We start from the raw sequence: 24,896 nt of genomic DNA, 5'->3' as shown, positions 1-24,896 counted from the left end.
ATTTTAACTTGACAAAAAATTTGTAGAAAAAACTAAAAATAAAATTGAAATAAAATAAAAACTAAAAATTAAAAATGAACTATGGTGAAATTAATCTTCAATTTTTATAAAAAAAATTTAAAATAAAATGGATTTCAATAAGGTACTCTCATTCCAAAAAATTATAGAAGTTTGTTTGAAAAATTATTAACGATTAATTTTATAATAATTTTAACTGTTTTGATAAGTTAGTTTTGATTTAACTTTTGTTTCTAAGCAATTATACAATTCTAATTCCTCAAATTTTATTAGTGCAATTTTAATTCTTTAAGAGAGATGTACTAAATTAGAATTTTAATAAAAAAAATTTATTAGAATTTTTTTTATAATTTTTAATAAAAAAAAGTTTTAATACAAAATAATCACATAATATTTATAAAAATAAAATAAAATTTAATAGTTCATCAAAATTTAATATTATTCAATTAACATTATCAGAGTAATAAATATGAATAAGTAATGTCATATACGACCTTATTTTATTTACAAATTTTATTTAAAAAATTTTATTTTCATAATTTATTTAACTTCATGCACGCTTATTATAAAAGGTTAGTTCAGTGTCATTCGACTACTTCGTGTTTATAGCTACAACTAGGCATGGCAACGGGGCGGGGCGGGAGCGGGTTTTACGTTTCCTGCCCCCGTCCCTGCAAATTTAAACCGCCCCCGGTACCCGCCGGGGATAAAATCTAGGTCCCAATCCCCACCCCCGGCGGGGTTCGGGTTTCCCCGCCCCCACTTTTATTTTTTTTTCTTCTTTTTTTATTTTAAATAAATATGAACAATTTAAAAAAAATAAAATAAAAATAAAATAATATAAATTTTTACATATAAATATTTATAATTTTGGTTTATATATATAAAAATAATTTTTTAATTATATTAGTAAGCGGGGCGGGGGCGGGAACGGGTATGGGGACGGGGGCGGGGTGGGTATTAACATCCCCGCCCCCGCCCCCGCCCCCGCCCCCGATTTTATCAATCAGGGAAAACCCGAACCCAATAGACACGGGTTTTCCCCATCCAAATCGGGGCGGGATCGGGCGGGTACCCATGGGGGCGAGTTAGATTGCCTTGCCTAGCTACAACATTCATCAAAAAGTTAGTTTTTCACTTACATCAATATGTGTTTAATATTCAATTTTTTTTTCTTCTTTTTTTCATATAGCAATAACTAAACCCTAAACCCGTCCCCGCCCCCGCCCCGCCCCCGATTTTATCAATCAGGGAAAACCCGAACCCGAACCCGAACCCGAACCCGAACCCGAACCCGATAGACACGGGTTTTCCCCATCCAAATCGGGGCGGGTTCGGGCGGGTACCCATGGGGGCGGGTTAGATTGCCTTGCCTAGCTACAACATTCATCAAAAAGTTAGTTTTTCACTTACATCAATATGTGTTTAATATTCAATTTTTTTTTCTTCTTTTTTTCATATAGCAATAACTATCTAAGAATATTTTTTTAGTATTTTTATATATTTAATTAAAGTGTTATATATTCATCTCCTTTTAGGATTTGCACTCAAAATGTTCATCAAACTTTTTTAAACAAGTTTTCAGGAGATAAAACTTTTAAAATTTTAGAAATTAAGTCAACATAATGTTGGAATATGAGCGTCTATTACAAAGAATCCTATCAACATTGATAGCATAAAGTGATAGTAATTTTTATTTTTTAATTAAGTTATTTAAAGTTTGAATATTGATCTTAAATATAAAGTTGACTATATTTTAAAAAATTTATTTTATTTGTACTCAATTTGTAAAGGAGATTATGGGTGGGGAGAGGTTGGGGTAGTTAGAAACATGAGAACCTAGGTTTAGTCTTCATTACGACCATCTTTGTAATTTTTCCTATCTTTACAAAAAAAAAAAAAAGAGATTAGTCACTCATTTCAAAAGTAAATATTTTATATCAATATTATTACTAAAAAGAAAAAACTACAAAAAATCCAAGCAATGTCAAATTTAAAAAAAAAAAACAAGTTATAAAAATCAATTCTTCATATTTTTAATATTATTATAAAATTTAATCGATAAAATATTTTTTTTTGTCATTTTAATAGTTTAATCAAGATTTTATGTAGATTTAATTTACGTCTAACCAAAATAATTAACATCACATTTATATTAGATGTTGTCTCAACAGAGAAGATAAAATAATATTTTTTATTCTATTTGCATAATATTTTATTATTATGAATATATTTTTGTCTTATTTACAGTCTTTTTATCTAACTAATATATTTTTTAAAATATATATATATATATATATATATATATATATATATATACTTTTTATTTATTGCATGACAACACGCATATAATTTCTCTCGAAGGATTAAATACTAAACTAATTATTAAAAAAAAAAAAACTAATCATCACAAAGAGAAAAAAATGAGAGAAAAAGGAAAAAAAATGCATGTATAATAATTAATATAATGTTTTTTTATACAATAATTCATATAATGTAATAAGATAGAGATGAAAATAAATAATAGATACTAATTAATGAATAATAAAATATAGAGAGATGTCTATATATCATCATTCTTAAAATAATATTATTTTTATAATAATTTAATGTATTTTTTTTTAAATATTAATTATTTTAATTGAATATTACATAAATTTTTATATTTAAAAATAAAACAAAATTAAACACTTCAATACTTTTTTTAATAAAAAAATATTTCAAAATTTCAAAATTAAATCCAATATACTCTTAAATTTAGAATATGTTTTACCTTAAATTTCTGCATTTACGATTTTGAATACTTCTAAGTTTTATTCTATTATTTTATCTTCGCATTCCTGTAAATCTAATTTATGTTCTTTTATTTTACTTGAATCTGCCTCTTGAATTCATTCGATAATTCTGTTTAACGACTTGTTTAGTTCTTATAAATTACTTTTTTATTCTTTAAGCTTAAAAAACATTTTTTTTAACTTTAATAAAAGTAATTTCAATTTTCTTTTAGTCCTTACCATTAAAAAAAAGGTTAAAATTCTAGATGATGTGTAGTTGACCTCAAATTGATATGTATTACCCTTTACATCGTAGTCTTATACTATTCTTACATTTGAATTTTTATATTTTTATTTTTTTGTTTCTAAATTTATAATCTTCTTAATTTTAATTCATATATATATATATATATATATATATATATATATATATATATATATATATATATGAGTATTTATTAACGTCGTTATCATTCATCTTTCTATTTTTTCCTTCTCCACTTTTTTTTTTTTTTTCCGTCAATATTTATCTTCTTTTATTTCTTTTTTCAAATTTTGCCTATTTTTAATTTTCTTATATCTCCTAAATTTTATTAAAAAAAAGCAAAGATTTTTAAAGTAATTTGTGAATAACAATTTGTATCAATGCTCCTTATAATAATAAAGACTTACTAATTGTTTTAATACTTTTACATCATATTTTAGATCACATAATATTTTTGTTGCATTGCCGTCAAAATTTACTTTTGTTACTTTTTGACAGCAATGCATGATAATTGTTCACATAGTACTGACAGAAGAATCCAAATGTTTGATATAAAGTTATTAAAATGATACAATAAAATAAGTCTTCATCATTGTGAAAACTAAAAGATAGAGATTGTGTAAGTATAAAAATAAAAATTTAAAAATAATACAATACTATAGAATAAAATGTAATTTACAACACACATTAATATCATATTAGAAAATTTTGTGATGTTATATACAAGAAATGTAGAAGTTTTCTATGGGAAGATCATCAGTTACATAGAGAAGTTCATGTTATTGTTTGTCTGTTACTTGTGAATTTAAGGAGGAAGGATGTCTTGGTTTAATGATCTAGGATTGACAGGACTTAAATATACTTTCTCATGTTCATGGTGCATGTATCAATGAATGGTAGGTGACATTTTTTTAATGGCAGGACTCGAATACACTCCCTCATGCCCATGGTACATGTATCAATGAATAGTGGGTGACCCATTTTTAAGAATCTAAGATAGTTTTGATATTATCTTAGAATAGTGGATTTGAGTCTAACTCAACCCTACAAAATTGTCTTGTAAGATGAGGGTTGCTTTTCACTTATATATTATTTAATTGCCTAATCTCTAGTTGATGGGTTGATTGACCAATTCGGGGTAATTTTTAAAATTATTTACGTAAATGAGACTATTTTGAAACTATTTACACCTTTGGGGCTCTTTTGTAGAGCGTCGCTATGACCCATAGTGACATACGTGCCACGTGCAATTTTTTTAATTTTAAAAAGTCATAAAAGTCATATTATGAAAGTCACTACAGCTGACAGTGACCCAAAATGGCTTTAATGAAGTCGTTGTAGTCTATAGCGACATCCATTAAATATTTTTTTATAAAATAATTTTTAACAAATATAATTAAAAAATAAATAAAACTAAAAATATTTAAAATTATTAAACGAATAAAATATAAATTTAAAAATAAAATATGAAAAAATTGATAATATAAAATGAAATAAAAGAAAATAAAAAATAAAAAATAAATTTAAAAAGGTGGTCGCTATGGCCTATAGCGCTACTTATTAAATATTTTTTTATAAAATAATTTGTAACAAATATAATAAAAAAATAAATTTTAAAATATTTTTAAAAAATGGAATAAAACATAAATTTAAAATTATAATTTGAAAAAAAATTGATAATATAAATAAGAATAAAAGAAAATTAAATAAATAATTTACTGAAATTAAATAAATTTTTGTAAAATAATTTACTAAAATGTTGAGTATATAATAATTTTTAACAGATATATTTTATTTAAAAATTGTGTATAGTGTATAATAAAAAATGAAAAAAAAATTTAAGGACAAAATTTATTTATATAAATGGAAATAACATAAAAAATAAAAATATGAAAAATATATTAAAAATAAAATAATTAATAAACTGAAGGGAAAAAATGTTTAAAAAAATTTTAAAATATGTAAATTAAAATGAATATATAAATGAAGGATTTGAATGAAAAAAATTGAAAAAACAGAAATATAAAATTAATATTTGAAATAAATTGATAATATAATAAAATAAATAAATAAATAAATAAATAAATAAAGCATGTTGCTATGGGCTATAAGGACATTTTGTCGCCATAGCGCCTCCTTCATGTTTGAGAAGTCTTTCTGCGCAGAAAATTTGGTTTTGAAAATCGCAATTTATCCGAAATCAAGTCATGTAACTAGAACTTGGCATGTACCATGTTCACATGTATGGCTTCAATTTTCAATTTCGTTATGCCAATTTATACGGACAAATGCTATGCTTAGTAATGGGTTAACAGTTGATACGCACTAGGTTTTTAATTTATATATCAGTGTAATTATTATTAACAAAACATTGCTTAAAATTAGAAAAAATAACGCTTGAAACTAAGTCCCTTTACAGTTATAATGATTTTTTTTTTTCATTTCTTGCTTATTTTTATGATAAAAAAAATTAGATGCGTTGAGTTCATAATATAAAATAAAATAATAAATTAAGAAAATAAGTAAATAATTTAAAACAAAAAAAATAAAAAATAGAAGTCGCTATAGTCTATAGCAATATTGGGTCGCTATAGGCCATAGTGCCTTCTTTGTTAAATATTTAAAATATATAAATTAATAATTAAAAAATATACTGAAGAAAAAATGGTTTAAAAAAATATTTAAATGATATAAACTAAAATTAACAAATCCAATGAAAGAAAATAAATTTAATATATAAAAAAATTAAAATAAATTTATTATATTTTTAAAATGGGGATGTAGCCCATAGAGACTTTATAGAAATTGTTACAGCCTGTAGCGACTTTTACCCGCTAAAATTAAGTCGTTCACATTTAAAAAATAAATAAAAATACACGTGGCACGTATGTCGTTATAGACCATAACAACACTGTACAAAAAAGTTCCAAAATATAAATAGTTTTAAAATAATCACATTTACATTAAATTTTAAAAACTATCCCAAATTAATCGATCAACCCTAATTGATATAGAACTTGAGTTTAAACCAGAGAAACTTTGGATTCAAGTGATTAGAGTAAAGTATAATTGCGGTGAAGGCCTTATTCCTAATTTTCGGAAGAGGTCTAATGTACCAAATTGTTGGAGAGGTATGTGTGATGCTTGGAAGTATGTGAAACTTGAGATTGCTTGGAGAGTCGGTGATGGCTTAAATGTCAAGTTATTTTAATTAAGATGATCAATATTATTAATATTATTTTAAATTAAGGTAATTATATTTTTTTTTTACTCGACTGCAATCCTTGCACGTTTTATTCTGCAATTTTTTTTATGTCGTTAATTCTTCTACTAAAGGCTCACTTTCGATGACAAATAACAAGAAAATCATATGTCTATTTTTAAATATTTGTTGTTTTCATACGATTTTTTTTCTTTCACTTTTTATTGCATGGTTTGAACGAAACATGGGAGAGTATTTTCTTTGGATTCATGAGATGTATCAATGGACTAAAAAAAAATTGATTAGAATAGTTACGACAAGTATATATATTTATCTTCTTTTTTGCTTTTTTCCTTTTACTATAACCCTTACACGTTTTCTTTTACAATTTAGTTTTACCTTATATATTGTTGACTCTTCTGTGAAAAGTTCACCTTCAATAAAATCAAAACTTGTTTGATTGAATATTATAACACTTATTTATATTAAAAAAATCTTAATTAAATTCTATAAGATTTTTAGGAAAATGATATTTGTAAAACAAATTGTACATTATTTTTGTCTTCATTTTATTTATTATATATATTAACAATAAAGAGACATAGACATAAAAAAAATATATTCTGCAAGTTGTTGTATGAATTACTATACATATATCATTACTATTTTTTATAACAAAAAAAAAATATTTTAAAATTTTAATCAAATGCACCCCCAAAGGTTATTTTTGTATTAAATAAGCTCCCAGAGATATCTATAGTTCATAATATGTTATATAAGTTAACTATGTATTAAATTGGATAAATATAATATATTAACACTAATGTATTGTCAATTTTACTATAATTTTAGATAGATGGGATTGAAACAAAGTAAGAATATGCATTTTTAATTACATGCTTAATGTTTACATAAAGAAATACATATTTTGACTGTAAAATGAAGATATAAATGAAATGTAAAAAGGAAAGAAACTATTGTATAAACAAATCTTGATTAATCACGTCCTCTTTCGAGTCATGGACACAACATTACCATCAAAAAAATCATCAACCAAAAGCTCAATATCTTCGGGGTGATATTTGATATACTTGTCAATATGTCTACTTGATTCTAGATGTTGTTTGAATCTTCCAACAAAGGACCGGTAAGCTGGAATCACCAAAGATGATATTGAAACCCTGAGTTCAGACTGAAGTTGCTCATCAACCACCATCCAAGTACTTTGGGTCTTATGTATCTCTTCAAACATGCTATTGAAACACTTAAACCTTTCCTTCACAAGTTGTTTGGACACTTTGTTCCCAGTCCCCAGCAAGCCCTCTGGCTTAAGGCATTGCAACACCTTACTCCAAGTTTCCCTCTGATAACACTTATGGTACAACCTTAAACCCGATTGCCTCTTTCTACACCAATTGTCACCCATCATATCATGCAGCTCACTACATCCTTTGACTTTCTGCACTATGTATCTCCCATTGTTCATTAGAAAAATGTAGCGCAAAGCAAGATCCCTATACAAATTTGACTTCCTTTCCACATTTGCATCCAAAAGGTCCATGATGGACATCAATTGAATTGCAAAAGGTGAATCCTTAGGTGTCCCTACATCTTCCACTTCTTCGATGGATTTATCATTATAAATATCAATCCTTGTAAAGTTTACACTTTGGCCTTGTTCAAACACTTGCTCCAATGTATCTTTGTACTCACATGCATATTTAAGATAGTTCATAACATAACGAGTCAAAGGGTGAACTGCACCATTAGGGACAGGAATCCTTTCATTATCATTTTTTATGGAGTTTTTCAAATCACAAAACATGGCCACAATAGCCTTTATTACCCTATCTTTTGCAATGACTATCTCATATGCTACCTCACTTGCACCCGGCTCTAGACAAGAATCCCCAATAATGTCTTCTCTCAAGGTCTCGTACATATCTAGGAATTTGAATAGTTTTTCTGTCGACCATTTCGTTAGAACGACGCCTTGTGCAAAGTTGAGTAAATGAATGATGACATGTCGTGCAAGATCAATAAATAAGCTCTGTGATATAAAGGGTTGATTGGGGAAGATGGAGTCATAAAGTCTTCGTTCAGCGTTGAAAAGCATGGTGGTGCAATGTCGAACCACTTGATTCCATGTTGTAATTTCTCTTTCTAGTGTTTCCCATGACATTTTGCACACATCTTCCATTCTCATGCTCCTGTATCCAAGTCTTTGTAAAGCAGTCTTGAAAGCACTTCGCCTGAAATTGGCGAAAGCAATGCAACACTCTGTTTCATAGCCAACAACAATCATTGTAGTGGCAATCTTGTTCAAAATGGAAATCTTATGTGTAGATAAATGAGTAAGGAAGTCTTGATGATAGTGATCTTGTTCATGTTGTGGTGGCTCAGGAGAGTCAATCTCAAAAATGACGCTTAGATCAGAACGGGAACCAAAAGAGAATGATTTATTGGGTGTTTTGGGTTCCTCCAAAAGAGAACAAAGATCTTTCTCTAATAGGGACATTGCTTTTTCTAAGACGGAGCTAGTTTGGTCCAAGGTATTACTACAACTACAACTAGTTGAGAGCTTGTACATGCGATTCACAACATCTAAGAAGGAGTTGTCATATGTTGCATCCTCCCCAAACTTGGTTCTCCCACAATTGTAGCTATCCAACATATCCTCAAACAATTTGGGTAGCACACGAACACAATCTGGAACATCTTTCCCCCCATTAGCACCTATGATAAGGAGAAAAGCATCCACATCCTCCACAACTTGCATCAGCTCTTCTTTTTCACCATCCATTATCCCAACATCACTTTTTCTTGATGACATGTCTATCCCTTCTTCACATTAATTTATGCCTATGACTATCTTCTTTATAGTGTCAATCAAATATGAGGTTTGGGCTATAGGCTCAAGAAAAACACCACATTCGCAGTGAGATGTATACGAACAATGCAATTCCTTTTTCATTTTCTTCATTTCACTAATTCTCTCTCCAAATCAAAATCTAAGCACCAAATTGAAATTTGAAAGGGTAGAGGCGCATCCTGTCCCCAATTGCTAGTTAGATTGTTGATTTGATCTTCTTAATTTGCCTCTCTACCTTCGTCTATTTTCCTTTTCTATTTTTCATTTTACTTTCCAACTATTTTGGTGGAACTAACTCGTGGTGTCTTGACCATTGACCTAAATGGGAAGGTATTCCGATCTTTATGGCTAATGCATATCCATTATCTCCCTTCTTAATTAATGTCACATTCTTACTTTTAGTTTCATTCTTGTATAATTTCACTTTTACTTTTACTCTACACAATTAAATTATAAATAATTATGTTCAAAGTTTGACGTCCAATTTTTGTTTAGTTAAAGTTGTTTAACAAATTCATGTCCACATATGAAACACCATTTACAATAGTTGAAGAATACCCATCTTTTTATCTTTACCAATAATACAAAGCTCTAATAGTTTTTCATCTTCATACTTCGACAATAAAATTTCAAAATAACTTCATATTTTCATTTTATTAGTTTTTAAGGGAAAAAATACTGAAGTGATAAAATTTAAGATACTTTTTTTTACCAACTTTTATATCTTACCAATTTGTTAATTATTTAACTCACTCTTTACACTTTCCTTATTATTTTGTTATTTTCTTAATTTTTTTGTTGTTGTTGTTATTGTTGTTTTTATTTTTCTTAGTTAAAATGATAAAAGCTAACATACAAATGTATAAATATGTTTGAAAGAAGCATCCGATATTGATCATGTAAACAAATTGCCAGCAAGTATGTTTTGATTGTTTTAAGAACAGATTTTTAATATTTTTCATCCATTTAAAATTTTCAAATTCTAACTTTTATATTATATTAAAGAAGTATTATGTCTTAGGGTGGAGAGATGGAGACATATAAGTTCTACCTTCCATCTGGCTAATGCTTGGATGTGGTGGTTTATCTTTATAATTAAAGACTAAACTGGTGATATTTAAATTTCAATAAGACGTGGACAAGTTGTTTAGAGTTATTTATATTTATCTTTGTATTAGTACAGAAGTGAATTGCCCTTGCATGTTTAAGTAAATTAATTTGAATAGTTTAATTACATTAAAAAAATTAATTTGGTTAGATAAAAAAAATATTACTTGAGTTGAAAGACAATGTTAAAAAAACAATCATATTAAAATTATTATAACCATTAATTAAAGAAAATATAAAAATTGTAGTAAAACGTATGGCTATTGTTTACTTTAACGAAAGAAATATATATTTCGATAAAGTAATTAGAAAAAAAAACAATAAAGAATAGTAATTTGTCTAAGATTTTTTTTTCACTTAAAAAAAATAGTTGATATTTAAAATCATAGACATTTATTTTAATGAATTGTTTTGAATAATGGATTTTGTGAATTTTTTTTATAAATTTACTTATGATTTATTCATCCAACAACATCACTCAAATTTTTAAAATTTCTAGTGAACTAGTATTTTAGCATGTCAGCCGTAGAATGTATTGTTCAAACACATTGAAATGAGAGAGATTCAGAGATTTTTATAAATGTGAGATTATATAGTTAAAAATGATTTAAAATAATTAATTTATTATACAACTTATATCAATAAGATACGTATATTTTTCAGTAATCTATATAAAATAAAATAAAAACTTCATAGTTAAACATATTTGACTTGTAACAATTTAGATATGATTGACTTTTTAAAAAATTTTCAAGATTAATAAATTTTATCACGATAAACTATAAAATACTTGACTATGTACTTACTTATATATTAATCTATATTATCTAAAAGGACATAAAATTATAATCAATTATTTATTGAAAAATTGAAAAAATCGTATTTATTTTATTTTATTTTTATTCAAACTTTATTATTTATATTAATATTTTTTGTTAATTTTTTTATTTTTAAAAAATATATAGTATCCTTTAAAATTTCATATTAAAAAATCTTAATTATAAAAGACTTAAAAATCATTACAATTTTACAAGTATTTTAAAAAATTTACGGGGCATTTTTATACTAAAATAATCTTTGAAAATACGATGGAGGGGCAAAATAAATTGAACTGAACTGAACTTATAAAAACTATACTGAACTTAAAAGTAGTTTTCATGAACTGAACTAAACTAAATATTAGTTCAGACGAACTGAACTGAACTATTTTTTTGTGTCACTGAACTGAACTGAACTATACTATACAAACTTGAACTGAACTGCAATTTAAATTGTACTGAACTATTATGGTATTTTGAATTGAACAATTTTGACTCATTGATCTATCAAATAGGACACATTTGTCAACTTTACTTTATTTTCCATTTTATTTAAATTTTTCAAAGAAAAAAAAAATAAAATTAAGTCAAAAAAACTCAGTGAATTTTTTAAGCCTAAAAATAAGTAGTCCAACATAACTCAATTGATTCGTTAGGTTTGACAAAATTGATTCCATTTTTTTTATCACTTTTTTTTCTAAAGTTTTAGTTATTAGACTATCGAGTTAATCTATTAAGACATAACATTTTAGACACATTTAATTTTTATCCTTTTATAAAAATAGTTCAATTTTTATAATTCAGTTCAGCTTTGTAGTTCATTACAGTTAACTTTCCAACAGTTCAGATCAGTTCAATTTTTTTTTTAAACAGTTCAGTTCAGTTTTTTATAGTACAGTTCAGTTCAGTTCACCACCAGTTCAGTTGAGTTCAGTTTTTCCCACACCCCTATAAAGGAGCCATAGTACGGGTAGAAAGGAAGGTGTGAGACTGTGAGAGTTTAAATTGGGAGGGATCAAATGGAGTAAGAATATTAGGAGTAGGAGAGACCGAGAGAGAGTGGATGATGGAGCGGAAGGTGGTGAGTGTGCTGCACGGTGGTATGATTATAACGATGGACAAGGAGCTGCGGGTGTTTAGGGATGGGGGCATCGTGATTGAAGATGATAAAATCAAAGCTATTGGAGAATCTGCTCATATTCTGGCTCACTTTTCTCATGTCGCCGACCACATTCTTGATCTCACAGGCCATATCTTACTCCCTGGATTCATTAACAGCCACGTTCATAGTTCCCAACAACTGGCGAGAGGCATAGCCGATGACGTTGACTTGATGACCTGGTTGCATCACCGCATTTGGCCATACGAATCCAGCATGACAGAAAACGATTCTTACCTCTCTACCTTGCTTTGCGGGATCGAACTCATTCACTCTGGGGTATGTACTCTAATTTAATTTGTAGCTCTCCAGGCATTTAGGGTGGGCTCAATTGCCAATTGGGATTGATTTCGTTTCAGGTAACCTGTTTTGCGGAAGCCGGTGGCCAACACGTTTCTGGGATGGCTAGAGCAGTCAGCTTACTGGGTTTGCGAGCTTGTTTAACCGAGTCAACCATGGACTTTGGCCCCGGTTTGCCACCATCCTGGGCCACTCGCACTACTCACCATTGCATCCAGTCGCAAAAGGATAATTATCACAAGTACCATAATACAGCCCAAGGCCGCATCAGAATCTGGTTCGGAATTAGGCAAATCATGAACTCTACTCCTCACTTGCTTATCCAAACAAGAGATGCTGCAACACAACTCAAAACTGGAATACACATGCACGTTGCAGAGATACCCTATGAGAACCAACTAGTCATCGATGCTCACAAAGTAGACCACGGAACTGTTACATACTTGGACAAGATACATTTCCTTCGGAACAATCTCTTAGCAGCTCACTCAGTTTGGATCGATAATAATGAGGTAAATTTCCCTTTACAGCTCTTATTCCTGAAAGAATGAATCAGCTCCTCTCCCTATTTAACTGTGATGCTATCTCATAATTAACTACTTTCGTATTTGCCACCTTCTAAATACGAATCTCATAATTTGGATGGGTACAGACGCACATATTTTGGGTTTCTCAGAATATCTTCCCACCTGGTAGTTCAGAGACTGATTTCCCAGAATAAAGTAGAGACTCTTCTCAGCAAGTCAGCAATTTTTTCCCCATATACATGAATTATGGATAGAAACCAAAACCATGTAGTTAAAACCTGAGTCCTTTCTACTCCGTCCAACATAATTGGTCCCAAGTCCTAACACATTTTCAACCTCTGAAACATTATTTTTTCTTTTTTACTATTGCATACTTTTTCTTTTGCCTAAATCTCCTCCATGCTATTAAATTTGTGTTTTTGACTCTTCTGAGCTTTAAATGTCGGTTAATATACCATCAATTTAGTCACCCAAGTATTACTCTCTATCTATTTAGTTCCTCAAGTAATAAAATTATGTAAGCAATCACAATATCCATCAGTTTAGCCTCTGAGTTGGTATATTTCATTAACATTCTGGAACTATTTTGATGGATTTTTCAATACTTGAAGGACTATGATTTCAAATACTCGAAGGATTACTAATATAATTTTCTTACTTTAAGGACTATTCAAGAGAGAGAATAATACTTTAAGGATGAAATTGTGGGTTTACTCTGAATATGCTGAGTTTTAAATAGCATAAATTATAAGGAAAAAAAAAATTATTTGGTTGAATTTTTATTTTTTTTTGAAAGGATTTTGCTAACTGGTGTCCTAAGGACATTAGTTAAAGAATCAATATGGAAAAAATTTTCATTAAAAATTACAATAAAGTTATGTGAGATAATATGCAGATACACTTTTCAATAATAATTTTTTACTTTTGATTCCCTAACTAATGTCCTAAGGGTACTGGTTAGAATTTTCATATGTAGTCAAGTTATTTCTATCACTGTGAATATCAATTCAAGGGTAAAGGCAGGAAAAAAAATCATTTTCTTAAAATCAATCAATAAAATGGAACCAATTAAAGACTAAGTAAAGAACTCTAGGATCAAATTTATATCCCAGGGATGTGAGTTCGAATCCCGCTATCCGACTTGAAAACTTTGTTAATGGGTAAGTACTTTTGTAGGCTCTCTTTGAGCCTTGAAGCCTCATCTGTCCTAACCTTGATAAGTCTTTGGAACTTAACTCTTCTAAACTTTTGCAACAAAAAAAAGGAGAAAGTTAAGATTAGGAAAAGGCTTATCCATGCACATACAATGTCACAGAAGATCACCAACCCTTACGAGGATTTATGGTAGAATTATGTATTGCCTACCAATTGAATAAAATGTATCAATATATTTGGGGTTGGAATCTCCTATCCCATCTTCTGTCTCTTTCCCTTTATTCCTTCAACGAAAACTATTTTTATTGAAGTTGTTATGTTTTTATTGAATTAATATGTTTTAATTGTAAAGACAACAGAGACAGAAAGTAGAAATATGTGATTTGCATGCATACATGGGGTTCCAGAATTGAACTAACATTTCCTAGGCCATATTTATAAAGTTTGTTGGGATGGTAAGTAATCCTCGAGTTAGTGTGATGAACACTACTTATTGCTGCATAACATTTTTTCAGATATCTCTTCTTTCAAGGGCAGGGGTCAAAGTGTCTCACTGTCCTGCTGCTGCAATGCGAATGCTTGGATTTGCACCTGTAAGGGAGATGCTTGATGCTGGCATCTGTGTCTCCCTGGGAACTGATGGGGCCCCATCAAACAATCGCATGAGCATCGGTTCATCTTAACTCAAACTTTTAAATTCTTTTTTATTTGTTCTTATAATTTCCCTATATTCAGTAATTCCACTTTAGTATTCACTATTTAGTTGGCTTGCGTTCAAATTTGATCGTTGTGTGAAGATTTTTTACTTTCAATATTGTATTAAATAGACCACAGAAGCAACCTATCCGCTCACAGTGGAATAGGTTCTCGTAAGACTGTGCGTCAAACCCTCACAGACCGCAATGTGGTGGGAGTCTCTTGCCCGGATGGAAAATACCGGGCAGTACACTTCTCTAAACATTTTCATTTTACTAGGTTGAAGTTTTCATTAATAAATTACATTTGCAGTTGATGAAATGTACCTAGCTTCTCTAATTAACAAAGGACGGGAAGTTTATGCTAATGGAACGACAGATCCAACTGCGTTGCCTGCCGAAACTATTCTTAAAATGGTTACAGTTAATGGTGCAAAATCCGTATTATGGGATGATGAACTAGGTTCTCTTGAGGTTGGGAAAAAGGTTGGTATTGGTTCGCATCATTGCGTTTCTCTTCTCATTTTTATTATTATGGTTTTTTCTTCTCCTGTTAACTGGGACCAAATATGAGATTGCTCCTTGTTAAGCACAGCATATACTTTAGAGTATAGACATTTGAATTCAAAGTTAAAAACTTTGAATAAACATTCAAATTGGTCCTAAAATTTGAAAAATGTCAATATATTAGTCTCTGAAACTGAGAAATAGTTAAATATGTCCCTAAAATTGTGACTTCATAATCATATTAGTCCAAAGTCCAAAATAAAAGTATCTTCCAAATTCAAAGATCAAAATGGATGATTACTTAAGAAAAAAAAACTTTTAAATAAATGATCAAATTAGCACTTGAAATTGTATAGCATTCTCAATTTAGTCATTTACTCTAGTAAAACTAAAAAAAAGTCCCCAAAAATGTGATCCATCACTCATTTGAGTCTCTCCCTTAAATAATTTTTGTTTCTTAAATAGAAGTGGCTATGTAACACAACAATGTCATGTGCATATGTAGAGTAACACGTGTCACGTGAGCGTGCCACGTGATGTACATATACCACATGAAATATAACTATAACACAATATCATTTTAATTCTTAAAATTATAATACAATGGCACTTTAGTATCTAAAATTGTAACTTAATGTCACTTTAATCTCTAGAATTTTAACTCTGTCACTTTAATCTCCTAAGATTATCATAATTTTATTTAAATTAGATAATTATGACTTGAATATTTGCACAACAAAATAGATAATTAAGTTAATATTGTAAATATAGTGATAAGTATAATTAAATTGTACTAAGAAGGTATTAGAGGACTAAGGACCATCATGCCAAACAATTAAAAGAGAAAAATAAAATAAAATAAGAATAAATATTATGCAATATGTACCACTTTTAAAATATGTTGTTAAGTATATTAATCTTTATAAAAAAATAATATTAATTTATATAAGAGAATTAATTATGAAAATAAAATATAAATATAAAGAAATTAGAAACTATTTTTATATATGTATTCTAAAAAATGAAGTGGGTAAAAGAGGGAGGAAATTGACAATAAGAAAGATATAGTATATTTAAAATGAAAAAGACTAGTATTTTAGTATGTACAATATATGCACATTTAAATGTTTATTGTATATAACTAAAATTTAAAATAAATTATGTATATAAGTAAATATTATGCTTAAATATATAAATTATATATAAAATTTGAATAAATAGATATTTTTAAATATATAAGTTATCTTTATGATTTATGATAAATAATTTATATGATAGCAAAAAAATTTATTTAATGATAATTTATTTTTAAAATATTAAATTTACTTCATAAATATTTATGATAAATAAAAATAGAATTAAATATAAAATTAAAAGAATTCCTAAAAACATTCTTGTTGAAAAAAAAAATCCCTAAAATTGTTCTTGTACAATATAATCGTTTGTGTTTTATATATAGAAGTTCACACAATGTTAAATACCAAATTTTTAATATGACTTGAATATATTTATCATATTATTTACTATATTAATTTAATCATCTATTTTATTATGAAAATATTTAAGTTATAATTACTTGATTAAAATAAAATTGTGATAACATTTGAGGACTAAGGTGACGTCGAGTTAAAAAATTTAGGAACTAAAGTAATATTAATTTTAAGAATTAAAATGATATTGAGTTATAATTTTAGGGCTAAATTAACATTATCTTACAATTTCAGGGACTGAGGTGAAATTGTATTACAATTTCAATTTAAAGTAACATTGTGTTACAATTTTAAATTTTAAAGTGACACTATGCTATAATCATATGTCATGTGATATATATACACAATAAGTAACATACTCATGTGATATTTGTTATTTTACATATATATTACATGTGTCATGTGGCATTATCATGTCGTATAGACACTTTTGTTTAAAAAAATGAAAGATATTTAGTGAATGAATTTAAATGAGTGAAAGATTATACTTTTAAAGTTTTTTTTTTTTTTTTGGAAATTTCATTAGAATTAAGAATCAAATTGAGAGCGTTATACAATTTCATTGGTTAATTTGATCATTTATTCAAAACTCTAACGGTTATGAACTTATGATGTTTCATTTTGTGAACTCTAGCAAGCAATGGAAATTAATAGAATTTATGATATCATTACCTTGCGTAAAACTTGTTGCATTCAATTTGATAAATGTTGCCATTCTTTGCTGGCTTTCATGGTCAATACTTCTGCAATATATTTCTTTAATAGACCACATCTTCTGTGGGTGATAACGCAGCAGTTTTTGCTATTTCTAGTGACGTACTTGTCATTTGACAGGCTGACATTGTTGTAGTCAATCCCTTGTCTTGGCCTATGGCTCCTGTTCATGACTGGTACGAGCCATTTCTTGATTGGTACTTTTGGTTAATTATAAAGACCTTTTTAATGACTTTTTCTTTTTTTAATAAGATGACTATTCTAGTTGTGTGAGTACGAAAATGTGACGATTGTGATATAGCATGCATTATATAAACTATAAAGCAATTTTGAGGCTAGGTAGCGGAAGTTCCTTTCTACTGCAACCTTGGCTGGCTACATTCAGCTCTCTATTCCATGTACGCCATCCGAAGACTCTTTTTTTTAATACATATTTTCTGTCTAAACAATATGCAGCATTTCCAGCATAGTGTATTGTATGCGATCAGAAAATGTGGTTTCTGTCATGTGCAATGGCTTATGGATAATGAAGAACAAGAAGATTATGAATGCGGATGAGGTATTTTATTGAAGCATTTTTCGTATGTAAGAGAAGGGCCGGTAATGATATGAACCAATTCTATATTAGTTTGAGGTTTCATCGATAATTAGCTCTATGTGAACTAACACTTCATTTGAATGAGCAATGAAACAAGGGGAAAAGAAAGGTTTAAATATCCATTTATCTCTAAAATTTTATAAATTTTAACTTTTAATTTTTATAATTAAAAAGATTTCATTTTAATTCTTCTACATATTATTATTTTTTTCTCTAGTCTCAATCGTCTATTCATTATAGGATAGGATTTTAAGGAAAGGTTTATGAAACTATAAAAAATAAAATGATACAAAAATATTATGTATATACTTTATAGGGATTAAAATATAATATTTTTTAATTATATAGAGTAAAGACCAGGTTTATAAAATTATAAAGACCACGAGAGTATTTAAACAAAAACATAAAATTATAGAGCACAGAAGTGTTTTAAAAAAAAAGAATGAAAAAGGAAGAAAATAGAAGAGATAGAAATAAAAGAAAGGTAAATAGATAGAATAAATTTATTTTTTGAATAACAAAAAATAAAAAAGAAATGAAATGGAGAAACTTTTTCCACTTATTTAGATGAGTGAATATAGGGTTTAGGGCATGTAAAAATATTTTTTTATTAATTAATAAAATGAATTTAATGTGAAGATTTGAACTTTTTACTCTTATTTTCTCTTAACGTAAATAATTTTTATATTATAAAAAAATAATTTTGAAAAACTAAAACATAAAAACAGGCTTTCTCACTCCCCTACTTTCATGCCACTCAACTTTATTTTGCCAGTTTTTTTTTTTAAATATCCTTTATTCTTTTTTCAAACAGTGAAAGTGTAGTGTTTTTATTTTTATTTTCTTTACTTTTTTTAACTTTTGTTCCGCACACCCAAATGAAGTGTAAATGAGTTGAACTTTCTAAAGAGTAAATTACTATTTTGCATAAAATATATACTGTTGTCTTTTTGAATTTTAAATATATGTTAAATATTATTTAAATCATTTTTTTTATTATTTTAGATTAATGTAATTGATGAATTAGTCTTTTTGGGACTTCTTTAAAAAAATAAATAAATCTATAGATTAATGTGACGTCACTTTACCAAAAAAAAATATGTGACAACGTCATATTTGATTCAATTCCAGAGGACTAGAAAAGCCAATTCCAAGATTGTATCTTTCAACTTAGTTTTAAGTTTAGGACATCTTTCGTCTGTAATCATTGTGACAAGGAAAGTTTAACTTGTGTTGTCCACAACAGGAAGAAGTTATTTCGAAGGCAAAAGAAGCTTCTGCTGAGCTTCTGAAGAGGGCAGGCATAGAATTACCAACCAGAATGAACATCATTTGATTGTTGTTTCTCGAATATTGTCTATGATAAGTGTTTGATGTAATACAGGAAATAATGTAGCCACTTGCCCAATCCGATGAACATGTTTCCGAGAGGCGCCAACTGTTTGATGTGGAGCACATGACAGTGCAAACATAAGTGAGTTTGTTGTCTGCCTCCAATGATGCCAATAGCCATAAACAGTAGGGTGTTGAAAAAATTATATTAAACTAATTTATTGTAAAAACTAACTTAAACTAGACTATAAAAAACTAAACTAATTTTTTATAAAAATTAAACTAAATTATATTTTAAGTTTAGTTTTAAAAACTAAATTATTATAAAAAATAGTTTAATACACTTTAATTATTAAAAAAGTTATAATTAGGAAATGTTCTAAATAATTAATTAGAACTAAACTAATAAATAATTAAATTGGATTAAAATAGAAAAAAAAAATATTTTTATCAAAATTGAACTAAAATAAATTTTATGTTCAATTTTATAAATCTAAAACTATTTTTTAAAGAGTAGTTTGTTAGACCAAACTATTAATAAAATTGAATTTTTATTATTAATTCATTTTTCTTAGCTTTTCAATTTTGTCTATTGCCCACTTTTGAGTCAGTATACTAGTGGTTTAGTGTTACTATGCACAACTACACATTTTTTTATATTAATTTATAGGATTAAAAGAAAAAAATAATTTTCATTTATTAATTGAATAAAAATTTATATACCTTTGGTAATTATTACTCTTTCAATATTTTTAATATAATTATTATAAAATTAAAAAAAATGTATTATATATGTATGTATAAACTTATCTCTTTATTATCCAAATAATTTTATTTTTGATGCTAAAGAATATTATTATTTTAATAAAAAATTATAATATTAATTAATTGAGTTTACAAAATTATAAAAGTAACGGTATATATTTTTTAAAAGTCATATTATTTTGTAAAGAACGTATTAACTTAAAAAAAATAGTTACATGTAATATTTAGATATTATTTTTAAACCTTTTATTTAATAATTAATAAGATCAGTAAATTGATTAAAAATTAATAAGATTTGATTGATTTTTAAAAAATATGAATGAAAGATCTATCATGTGAACTTTTTTCAATGTTATACTTGTTTTACATTTCAAACTATTTTAAATTTAATTCATAATTAATATCAATAATTTGGTAGTTCAATTTAAAAATGTTAATTTTAAATTTATTTTTTAATATAATTCAATTTAGTTTATAGTTAATAATAGTTTAATTTAGTTGATATCATAGTTTAGTTTAAACTCTTAGAACTATAGCGTACTAAACTAGATAATAGTTTAGGTTAGTTTAGTCCATATTTATTTTAGTTTAATTCAATTTAATGAACTATTTATTATAATTTAGTTTAATTTTTTTCTAATTTAGTTCAATTTAGCAATTTAAACACCCTAATAAACGGTGCAAACATTAGTGAGTCTGTTGTGCGCCTTCAATGATGCCAATATTCATAAGTTCCGTTAGTAGAAGAGTAAAACAATATTACAATTTGCGATTAGTAATATACAATCTAAGATAATATTATATATATATATATATGTGTGTTTTATTAAGAGGAATAACTCTTATTCATCGATTGGATCTCTATAGAATATAACTTTTCTTAAATTAGGGATTGAACTTTGATATTTGATTAAGTAACACAATGACGAATCATTTGAGCGGATGGCTTTTGACAAAATATTTATATTTTATCCTCACGTATAGTTTATATTAAAACTTATATACTTTTATGATTCGTAAAATTCTATTAATAACTAGTTTAAATCATGGTCAATTGTGAGTTTTTTTGTGTCACGAGCTAAGAGAAAAAGCAATATTCTGACAAATATTTGAATATTACTTGACTTTAATTCTCAAACCTAAAAATGTAAACATACAAATAGTCTAATGTAAAAATGAATTATTATGAAATAAAAAGGTGACACAATAATAATAAATCAATAATGATGACATATTACAAAGAAGTTTGTGATAGAGGAATGTAAATTTATAATTTGATTTTGAGATTTTAGTAGAGTATGATATGTTAATGATAATACATTACAAAGAATCTCGTGATGAAAAGATAAAGGTTTAGTTTGATTTCGAGATTTCACTAGAGTAAAATAGGTCATGATTTAAAAAATAGAAAAAAAATCAAAGAAATTAGAAATAAAGAGAAGCGAGAAAATTAAAGATAACTTTTATTTTTTATTTTATGTTGACACTTATGAAAGTTTATACTAAGAAAAAAAATCAATAAGATATCACACTTTCCTCTTTATTTTAATATTATTGATTTATTTTTCTAAAATTATTGATAGATTTTTGTTAACTAATGGAGAGATCAACTATTGATTAATTATTTGTAATTAATTTACTTTTTATAATAAAATTTTAGTAATCTAATTATGTTACTTTTTTATGTTATATAGGCTATTTTTTTGTGTCCCTTTAATAACGGGGCCGTGTAATATTGTAAATTATAATAATGTTATATTATTCTTAGTTATTTTATGATGATTAAGTTGAGATTGTTTATGTTGAGGGGCTTAGGGGTTTAAGGATCTTTGTTGAGCTTCAGTGGTGTTGATAGGGAGTTCTCTAGTAGACACCCAGTCTGACCTAGATGGAAGAGTATATAAGATTTCTATTTTGAACAAAGCCTCATAAGGCTTTTAGACAGAGGATTCTAGTGAGAAGGTCTTAGGTATGTGAACTCTTTTTATCTCAATCTTCTTCTTCTCAATTATTTTCTAAGTTGTGTTGTTGTGATTTATGTGGTGGAAACCTTGAATCAAATCGTTGACTTCATATGGAATCGATCATTCTTCTTCTACCTCCAAATTGAGCTACCCGAGGTAAGGGAAGTTAGATTCTTGCGTCTGTGTACTCTTTGAACCGTTGATGGTTGTGTTTGTTGTATGTTGCATGAATTCATTCCATTTTGTGGTTGTATGTAGATCAAATTTAATTTGGGTTGAGGTGAAAGTTGGGGTTTTAGGTTTCTTGTAAAGAATGAGGTGAATTAAGTTGATTTGTAGTTTTCATGCGGAGAGTTTGGGTACATTTTTGAGTTGATAGTAATGTATATGTTTGTTGTTTTGTGTTGCATGTGCTAGAGATTTTCTGAATTTCAAGTTGTAGCTCAAAATCAAGTTCATCATGTGCAGAATTTTGATGTCGTGTTGGATGTGCCTTCAAGGCATTAGACATTGTTCTAATTCAAGGCTCTTTATCTTGATCATGTTGGGCACATGATTGGTGGCTTCAAACGTAAGGAGAGAGACCCGTCTCGGGTTGGAACTGTGTCGAGTGTGGTAGGCCCAATGTTGTGTGGTGCCCAACATGGTCAAGCCAGAGCTCTCTGTTTGGATTTCATTGGGTGTCGAGTTGGTGACACCAAGCAAACCTCAAGTAGAGACTCTCTGCCTAATATGAGATTAGGCATTGTGTTTTACCATGTTTTACCATGTTAGGCGTGAGGTCCTAGTGACCTCTACCTTAGCCACACTAGGCGTGGGTTATGTGGCACTAGGCATGGGCATTGTAGAGAATTTCTTGCTTGGATGACGTTGGGTGTAAGGGAAGTAGCATCAAACATGAGTTGCTAAAGAAAAACATGATGATTTGGTCGATGAAGTATTTATTTCTTGCTAATTTAAGTTGTTGTATGATAATATAAGGAATGAGTTGTAGAGATGATGTGGTATATGATGATTTGGTTATGAGTTGTTGGTTGAAAAATATATATGAGTTGTAGAGTTGTGTGTTGATTTTGTTGCTGTATTGAAAATATAACGAGTTGTTGTGTTGATCACTTAGAATTAGAGGAAATTTTTTTAAAAGTTGCATATCTCATTGTGTGGATATTATGTTGTAGTGTACTAAGATTCCAATTTGTTGAAAAACCCTTCTTAAAAAGTTGACCCTTGAAGTGGATATTGTGTTGTTTTCTCTTTTAGGACTTTGTTGGTACTGTGTGGACAAGATCGAGACACAAATATTCACACAATGAATTATTTACACAATTACAAAATCACAAGATTAAGAATTACTAAATAGCACCAAATCCCCGGCAACGGCGCCAGAAACTTGATGAGGTTTTTCGCAATCTCACCACTTGGCAAGCGGACCAAGTTTTGAAGTAGTATTCAAATATCGTTCTCAGGGATTTGAGTGTTTAGTAATTCTTGCTCTAATGATTTAAATGAGAATGTTGTTATAATTGCAAATGAGTAAAGACAGAGTAGAACAACATAATAAAATGAAAATAGTAAAAACTATGGTTAAGAAACAAGGATTGGTTCAGAAGTACTTGCTAACTCGTAGATCCTCTTAAAATAAATGCGATTCTAATTTCATTATTTTCACGTTCATTTAGTAATCCAACAAGATTCCTCAAGGTTGAATCCTAAAGTCATTAATCTCAAAACATGATTCCTCTATGTTTTGAGTTTAACACTTCGCATTAGGAACAATGTCTTGAACAATGTGACTAACCAAATCAAGTCTATTCCTAGAACGAGAAATGATTAGGTGCAAGATTCAGTTCGGATTTTCAAAAACGTTTTCCAACTGGATTCAAAAACCAAATATTCATACAACGGGTGATCAAGCCGATATAAGCATTAAGAGAAGAATCAAGCACAAATAATGAGATCTAAATGCATATATTTAAGAAGAAGAAGAGTTAGTAGTTACATCCAACCAATCCTTAATGAGTTTAGCCACACATGGCCATTACAGGATCAAAGAGTGAAAAGAAGAAATTACAAAGTAAAGGATGAAGAAATGGAGTTGATCTTCGTTCCCAAAGGATTCAGCTTCCAAATCTTTGTTCTCCCTTCGTTCTTCCCTCTTCACGTGCTCCTCAATCTGTTTTTTTCTCTCTTGTTCGTGATACCCTGTTTTTCCATATTTTCCCCCTTTTATATGAGCTTTAAAACAGGGGCAAAGAGTGATTTTTCCTCCCACGGCTGCAGCTGTAGATCCACAGCTATGGCTGTGGAGAGTCCTTCAGGATGAAGAAACCTCCAAAGCTGTAGTTGTGGTTTCACAGCTATAGCTGTGACAACTCCTTCAAACTTAAGGAACCTCCAGCGCTGTAGCTGTGAAGCCACAGCTATGGCTGTGGATCTCTAGAGTTTTTGCTGGGTCCTGGGTGCTCCATGGCTTTAGCTTTGAGTTCACAGCTTTAGCTTCAACTCTCTGGAACTTCAAATTATATTTCAGATTTTCACAGCTCGAGCTCCAGATTCACAGCTATAGCTTCAACTTTCTGGATTTCTAATTCCTTCCCAGATTTCCACAGCTCGAGCCCCAGATCCACAGCCATG

General features: G+C 28.3%; 2 protein-coding genes across 4 annotated transcripts; one reads left to right on the top strand and one right to left on the bottom strand.

Moving 5' to 3' along the window:
* Positions 1 to 7,259: 7,259 nt before the first annotated feature.
* Positions 7,260 to 9,092, bottom strand: LOC109813717 (exocyst complex component EXO70C1). Its single transcript, XM_020377961.1, has one exon. The coding sequence runs from the start codon at positions 9,090 to 9,092 to the stop codon at positions 7,260 to 7,262; it is 1,833 nt and encodes a 610-aa protein (XP_020233550.1).
* Positions 9,093 to 12,029: 2,937 nt separating this feature from the next.
* Positions 12,030 to 19,693, top strand: LOC109817672 (uncharacterized). Of its 3 annotated transcripts, XM_020383001.3 has the most exons (7): positions 12,031 to 12,494; positions 12,575 to 13,027; positions 14,713 to 14,869; positions 15,206 to 15,378; positions 17,724 to 17,779; positions 18,060 to 18,162; positions 19,448 to 19,693. In XM_020383001.3, exons 1-7 carry the CDS (start codon positions 12,120 to 12,122, stop codon positions 19,535 to 19,537), a joined length of 1,407 nt encoding a protein of 468 aa, XP_020238590.1. In that variant the 5' UTR covers positions 12,031 to 12,119; the 3' UTR covers positions 19,538 to 19,693. The 3 variants fall into 3 exon arrangements, with proteins under 3 accessions (XP_020238599.1, XP_082916543.1, XP_020238590.1); XM_020383010.2 differs by lacking the exon at positions 17,724 to 17,779 and having other exon boundaries at positions 12,030 to 12,494; XM_083060417.1 differs by lacking the exons at positions 17,724 to 17,779; positions 19,448 to 19,693 and having other exon boundaries at positions 12,030 to 12,494; positions 18,060 to 18,323.
* The last annotated feature ends 5,203 nt before the right edge of the window (positions 19,694 to 24,896 follow it).

This window comes from Cajanus cajan, chromosome 7 (genome assembly GCF_000230855.2).
Source record: "Cajanus cajan strain Asha chromosome 7, NIPB_CcT2T_4, whole genome shotgun sequence".
NCBI classification, from domain to species: domain Eukaryota; kingdom Viridiplantae; phylum Streptophyta; class Magnoliopsida; order Fabales; family Fabaceae; genus Cajanus; species Cajanus cajan.
This window is presented reverse-complemented; position numbering and strand designations above follow the sequence as displayed.

Excerpts from the sequence above, each read along its gene's own strand:
- LOC109813717 (XM_020377961.1), bottom strand. The coding sequence starts at position 9,092 with ATGTCATCAAGAAAAAGTGATGTTGGGATAATGGATGGTGAAAAAGAA.
- LOC109817672 (XM_020383001.3), top strand. The coding sequence starts at position 12,120 with ATGATGGAGCGGAAGGTGGTGAGTGTGCTGCACGGTGGTATGATTATA. Across the intron at positions 12,495-12,574 it reads TCGAACTCATTCACTCTGGG|GTAACCTGTTTTGCGGAAGC; the intron begins GTATGTACTCTA and ends ATTTCGTTTCAG. Across the intron at positions 13,028-14,712 it reads TTTGGATCGATAATAATGAG|ATATCTCTTCTTTCAAGGGC; the intron begins GTAAATTTCCCT and ends ACATTTTTTCAG.